Source organism: Nanorana parkeri, unplaced genomic scaffold (assembly GCF_000935625.1).
Source record: "Nanorana parkeri isolate BGI_ZX_2015 unplaced genomic scaffold, ASM93562v1 scaffold1872, whole genome shotgun sequence".
NCBI classification, from domain to species: Eukaryota; Metazoa; Chordata; class Amphibia; order Anura; family Dicroglossidae; genus Nanorana; species Nanorana parkeri.
This window is the reverse complement of record NW_017308140.1, coordinates 242,912-249,879: the sequence shown is the minus strand read 5'-3', so window position 1 is coordinate 249,879 and position 6,968 is coordinate 242,912. Positions and strand designations below refer to the sequence as shown.

The 6,968-nt window shown below is 42.4% G+C and overlaps 1 protein-coding gene across 1 annotated transcript in view; it reads right to left on the bottom strand.

Annotated features, from left to right (window-relative positions):
• Positions 1 to 360: 360 nt before the first annotated feature.
• The window catches only part of LOC108799986 (nuclear factor 1 C-type-like), a 57,233-nt gene continuing 50,625 nt past the window's right edge, over positions 361 to 6,968 (bottom strand). The window contains exon 3 of the mRNA XM_018571938.1: positions 361 to 443. Within this exon, the coding sequence (XP_018427440.1) occupies positions 361 to 443 (83 nt within the window). The remainder of the gene's footprint in view (positions 444 to 6,968) is intronic.

Genomic DNA, 6,968 nt, shown 5'->3' with positions numbered 1-6,968 from the left:
CCAGGTCGATCTGCACCCCAGAACACCTTCTCACCCAACAAGACTGGCGTGTGTTGTCACGACCATCTAGTGCAGTTTCCATCTTGAACTTGCAACCCTGCACAAAGGTGTTCAGTTTCTTGAGATCCAGTATGGGAAGAACCCCATCCTTTTAGGGACAGTAAAGAGGTTGGAATTAAAGCAATCACCTCCTGCAATAAAAGATCTGCGACCATGAGATGCAGATCTGCCAGTCACTGAGGAGAAAGACACAGATTTGAAAAAAACCAAGATCTCTATCTTGTAACCGGAAGAAACCAGTTCGCACACCAAAGTGTCCAAAATGCGAGACAGCAGAGAGAAGCAGAAGTGGGGCAAACTTCATGCAGAGGAGGGCTTCTGGGTGGGTTTGGAGGACTGATGTTTGGGATTCATAGAGGAAGAAGGCTTGGTGGACTTGTTTCCTATGTCCGAGAAAGTTGAGGGTTGACAAGGCATTCATGGGCAGAAAAAGAAGAGCAGGACTTTCCCACGTTGCTCTTTGGGCTTTCTGACCTGTGGTAGAAAAGTGCTCTTGCCTCCGGTAAGATTCTTAATTATCTCATGCAGCGGAGCGCCAGCTAAATGGTCCCCCCTGAAGGGAATTTCGATGAAAGCTTTTTTAGAGGTCTGATCAGCTGACCAGAACTTAAGCAACATTAATCTGTGGAGAATTACAGCAGAGACATTTTGGAAACCAAGGGTTCGTCATCCAGAGCAGCATTGCAGACATACTTCAAACCTTGATGCAACAGCTATGTCCACACTGTCAAAGTTTGGGAAACCAGGGCTGAGGCTAAGACCGCCATAGCAAGGCTCTAGCGACGAAATACATGAAGTCCTTGAAGTCGTCTCCACCATGGGATTCCAGAAGGATGGAAATCCCTCCATAAAGGATAACCGTAGCCTTATTGAGACAAGAAACCTGTGGGTCTATCACCAGTGGAGATGACCACTATTTAAAAATGGAATCCTCAAAAGGATACAAAACCGCAAAACGCTTTGGTACTGAAAAGGACTTGGTGGGATGCTGCCACTCCTTGTAGATAAAGTCATTAAAATAAGATATGTACTGAAAAGTCCTAAACTGAACTGGAGGGACCCAGGAGGAACTGGGAGCATCCTCAATCTTTAAAGTTTCTCTGACAGAACAAATGAGTGTAGATATCAATTCCCGTTCCTGGAGCATAAAGGAAACCGCCGTCTCATCCTCACCACCAGACACATCCGGCGCGGAATCTACTGGATTAGATAGGTCCAATGCGACTGAGGCATCCTCCTACATATCAGACCGGTGGAAGGAGAAGGCAGTGGACATTTCTTAAGCAGATTTTTGTAATAACGCACGTTCAATATGTGAAACAAAGCCATCCATAGCAAAAGTAAAAGTCTCAAAGGAGAGACTAGTACCTGGAGCACTTAATGACACTAGGGCTGCAACTAATGATTATTTTCATAATCGATTAGCTGGCCGATTATTTTTTCGATTAGTCGGATAAAAAATAATTAAATAAATAAAATTGTATTGTAAACACATGGCCCGTGATTAGCTTCAGCCAGGGAATGACAGATGCCAGTGGCAAGATTCCGCAGACGGCAGCTGAATGTAAATACAGCAGGTGGGCTGATGCAATAGCCAGCCTGCTATTGACCATTTTAAATTGCAATAGCCAATAGCAGGCTGGCTATTGTTCCCCTCTCGCTGCTTGCTGTGCCCTCCTCCTAGTACAGAGGAGATAGCTAGTGGATCCAACCAACTAGTCTTTTGGACCCCCAGCATCGCCTTAAAGAGTACCTGTCACCACCATCTGTGTAAGCCCCCCTATGTGATAGCAATTAAAGTAAAAGAAAATAAAGAATAAGTTTTTAAAATGAACATTAAATAAAATAAATCTAAAAATAATTTTAAAACATTTTCAAAGGCCCCCGCGAGCATGAGCATCTTCACGTAAACATGCGTCGGGTGCGCGCCTAAGTATGAAAACGCACTACACATTATGGGTATCACCGCGCACGCCGGAGTGAGAGCAATAATTCTCAGTCCAGTATTTTTGGGTATCTCTATACTGATGACCTGTGGGGGTTTTTAAAGCGTCGTCTATGGACTTTTTTGGGTACTGAATTTTGTCGCTGTTTCACGCACACAATTTGTAATCTAGGCATGTTGGGTATCTATTTACTCGTTGTAACCTCATCTTTTATATTTTATTTTACAAATGGGTATTTAATTGTGTTTTGGGGCATTTAAGTACATTTTTCACTAAATTTTGGGGTTTGATAAGGAGTTGCGCTAATATCATGCAACATAAAAATTTGCAACTGCCACCATTTTATTCTATAGGGTCTTGGCTTTCAGAAAATATATAATGTTTGGGGGATTTAAGTAATTTTCAGGTCTAAAATGTGGAATATAACATGGGTGCAAAAAATAAAGAAAAAAAAAGCCTCAGTCATGAAGGGGTTAACACAGTCTATGACACCATGGTGATTAAATTAAGGCAACCGAGTTGCCCATGTGGATGTACAGTAAATGCATTTAAACAGATAAAGGCACTTGAATAAGTGGCAAAATGTCTTCAGCATTACTAAACAAGTCCCGATAAGGATGACTGGCTACCACCAGCAGTACTCTCTATATGTACTATAAATACCTGTATGATTAATTGAAATAGTGGAACTTGAACACAGAATCTGACATCTACTACTCTTTCCCCAGCCATTTTCTAGTTCTGCTACATTTACCCCACCATTTTATTATTTCCTTATGTCATCCATTTTCTGCCTTCCAATAATGAAAGTAGTTGAAAGAACAGGTGATATTTGTTTATTTATTATTGGTATTTATATAGCTCCAACTATTTTTTACACGGTGCTTTACACAATGCACATTCACATCAGTCCCTGCCCTCAAGGAGCTTACAATCTAAGGTCCCTATCTCACAGGCAAGGGCCATTTTACACAGGAACTAATCAAACTACCAGCATGTCTTTGGAGTGTGGGAAAAAAACCCACACAAGCACCAAGAGAACATAAAAACTCCTTGCAGATAGTGACCTGGCTTGGATTTGAACCAGGGACCCCCAGTGCTGCAAGGCAGAAGTCCTACCGGCTACACCACTGTTCTGATTTACTATCCAGTGATAACATTTACTGCTGTAAGAGCCTTTCTGTGCACCGCGGCACCTGTTTACAGTGCGAGCAGCAAACCTCCTCCTTCCTGTGGATCGGTGCCGCCCGCACCCTCCGAGACCCCTGGTGAGACTGCACAGCCCAGCATAGACCCCACACAGCCACCTGAGAGTCTGCACAGCCCACCATAAACCCTGAATAGCCCACATGAGAGTCTGCACAGCCCATCATAAATCCCGCATAGCCCATCTGAGAGTCCGCACAGCCTACCATAGAACCTGCACAGCCACCTGAGAGTCTGCACTATTACACTAATTGCCATTGTTTTTCCTAGGCTTCTATTTCAGAGCTAGTTATTTAGATATTACTAAAACCAGTAGTAATCGTATGCAGAGGCAATTATTTAATATGATAAAGAGTAGATACATTTATATGGTCTTACAGGTACAACTGGCCCTTTGAGGGCAACCATAATGCTGATGCATGCAGCCCGCGATGAAATTGAGTTTGACACCCCTGAGGGTTAAATTTTGCATAATGCAATCCTGCAAAACAAAGTAGCAGAATTTGGCAAGCTCCCTCTTTCCTCCCTCTCCCTCCTTTTCAGAGCACCTTCCACTCCCTCATTTTAGTTGCTTATTCCATTTCCTTCTCTTACTTCCTCTTATCTTGTATAATCTCTTCTACTTCAAGCTTTCTGTTATTTCCTCTTACTAAGTTTTGTCTTTCCAGGTCATGTTTCACTGACAACTATCACTGTTTCTCCTTTTAGTTTCATATAGTTCTCTTAAATAAGTGTCATTTCCACTACAGCTCTATTTTATTAATTACAACTGAATTCCCTTGTCCAACATCATTCACACATCTCTGCTTAGACACCATAGAAACTTTGTGGATGCTGAAGGCAGACAGACATGTTTTCAAGTCCTTGTTTTACAGAGTTGCTCTATGGGAAACCAACATTGCACTCATAATATTGACACTGGTGAAAGGCATGCCAATATTTATAGAGCCTTTCCTTTTTTAATATCAGACATGTCATGCGTGTGTGCACTATCCATTGCTTAAGCAAGTCTGCAGTTAATGGTGTAATTCTCAGCTTTCAGGCTTGTTCATCTTATGCTTGTCTTTGCAATCACAATCACTCCATGAGGAGATATTCCACACCAGGCAGGAGGCATGCAGGTTTAGGTTATAACAAAGATGTTGAAAATCAGACTCTAAAAATAACAGCTGTAGCAAAAGACAAAAGATTGTGGACGTACTGGAATACATGTCTGCAGTCAAGTTCTCGTGCCACAGTTCTGTATCTGAGAGACTGTATGGATGTACTTGTGCATTGTCATTTCCAACCACCTGCTTAGAGTTGTTGCATGCAGGGTAATCCTGTCTGGATGATACTACTCAAGCTCAACAGCTCCAAGCAATTGTATTTGGAAGATGCTGGAGGTGTAAAGCGCCGCTGTAGGAGATAGAAAGTACTTAGAGGGGAAAGGGGACAGGGTGAAGTCCTGCTGGGTTGGGAATTCCTGGTGAAAGGGGTTATCAAGTTCTGCCAAGAAGGGGTACGATGTATGTACAGTTGCTGTGTTAGAAAATATGCTGTAATTTACAGAGGATAAAACGCCTGTTGATATTTAGTCATGCTCTTAAAAATATCCACAAGTCTTTGGGCCAGAGGCATAACTCACCTATTTTCCATGCATTTGTTCTTTGCAAGGTTGGCAGTGACCCAGGAGGTTTGTAATTCCTGAAGCCTATACTGGTTGTCAGCAATTCTGTCCCTCAAACAGTATATTGTAATTTTGGCACTTCTCTGGTTTTTACAAATGTTTTTGGGAAGGTGAGGCCACCAAGGAGCCAATTGTTCTTCCTAGTAAAGGGAGGGACAACACTTGCGTATATTTTCCTCATCTTTATCAGATTTTTACCAGTGTCTGGTCTAAAGGTTTTACAAACACTAATTAGATATTAACTGCTCTTTTGTTTTTAAAGCAGATATTCTGTTGGGACAGTAGGGTCAGTGTACACTTTGTCAATCAGCGCAGCAAACCAGCAAAATATATTGGTTTACCATATTGATCACTTTTGTGCTTAGCGCAGGCAGAGTAAGGGAATCACCGTTTTGATAACAGTTAAACTGCATTGCCGACACAAGCCACTTTTCGAAAACTGCTATACAGTTGACAGGAAAAATTCTAACACTCTGTACTAACAGCTTAATGCAGAAGTTCACATAAAGCTTATGTGGTTCCAATCCACATTCAGGGTTTTACAGCTTATTCCTGGCAAAGGGGCCTGATGACAAGAACAACAACAGTGTAAGGTCTGCAGAATCAAATGCAGTCTGAACTTTGCAAGCCTTGTTGATTCAGATATGGCAACACATATCAAAGCAAATGTGTGTGATGCGCCGTCAGTTTTAAAACACAAAACCATTCACAACTAGAGGTGCAATGAAATAGAATTTTCCTACTGAAACCGAAAATAAAAAAATTGTCAGGCCGAACCCGAAAATTAGTATTTTTTTACAATAATGTTTTAAAATATTTTATTGTTATTTATTTTGACTTTACTGTTGTGGGCTCTGGGGAAATATCAGGGGTTTAAACAGACCCCTGCTATTTCCCTTTTGAAATAGAAAAGGAGATTGAGGACACAGAGTCCTAAATCTCTTTTTCTGCAGCCCTTGTTATGAATGTATCAGTTACTATGTCCACAATCATAAATGAGTGCTTGTAAGCCACTCTCCATCCCGACTCGCTGTCTCCTCTCTGCACCGCCCGCTCAGCCTCCTGTAATACCGCTGACAGCTGACTCTTCCCCCTGCACTGCCGGCGCGGTCTCTTGTGACAGCTGTCTCCTCCCCGCACTGCTCTCCAGCCCAATTTGCTTGTCACAGGAGGCTGAGCGGGGTGGTGCGGGAGGAAAGCTTGACCTCTTGTGACTACGATGACATCGCTCAGCCTCCTGAAAGTTTCTCTTCTACCCGCTGCTCTGTGTCAGAGGGGACAGAGAGCATCTCACAGTGGGAAGGAGAGAAACTAGAGATGCACCACATTTTCAGCCAAAAAATTGTACTTTTGGCATTTTGCATGTTTTGGCAGCCGAAATTTTGGTTTTACAACCATTTTAGTTGTAAAACCAAAACAAATACTACATGCAGTCCATTAACTCATGCTGTTACATAATTTTAGTCTGCATCCAGTCACACTTTTGTATAATTCTGACAAGTACAGATTACATAAAGATACTGAAAGTTTCCTGTTTCTTCACTAGATACAGGTTCTTTTTGGGCCTGCTCATTTAGGACATTGTAAAAAAGAAAAGTCCTGCACAAAACATACAGTACATGCTTATTAGGTAAATACTGAAAACAGCAACAAAATAGGATTCATATTACAGAAGTCACTCCAGTACATGGATTCCGACTGATTGCTGTGCGTGTTAAACTTTGCTCTTAGCTCTTTGTGATTGTTCATAGCTTACAGTAGGTTATTATTTGTCACCATTTGAGTTAAAAAAAAAAATATTAGAGAAGTGTCATTGCCATACAAAGTGTTAGAGAAACAAAACTGTGCAGTCTCACCAGGGGTGTCAGTGGGTGCGGGCAGCGTGGATCCACAGGAAGGAGGAGGTTTGCTGCCCGAACTGTAAACAGGTGCCACGATTCACAGGAAGGCTGCTGAGACCTTGCTGGGGACCTCAGCAGACTTCCAGTGAAGCCTGTTTCCAGTGCCAGCTGTGGTTTCAAAATGTAAACGCCGGTATCGACGCTTAGTATCGGAGACAAGGAGGAGGGGGGGGGGGGCCGCGGGCG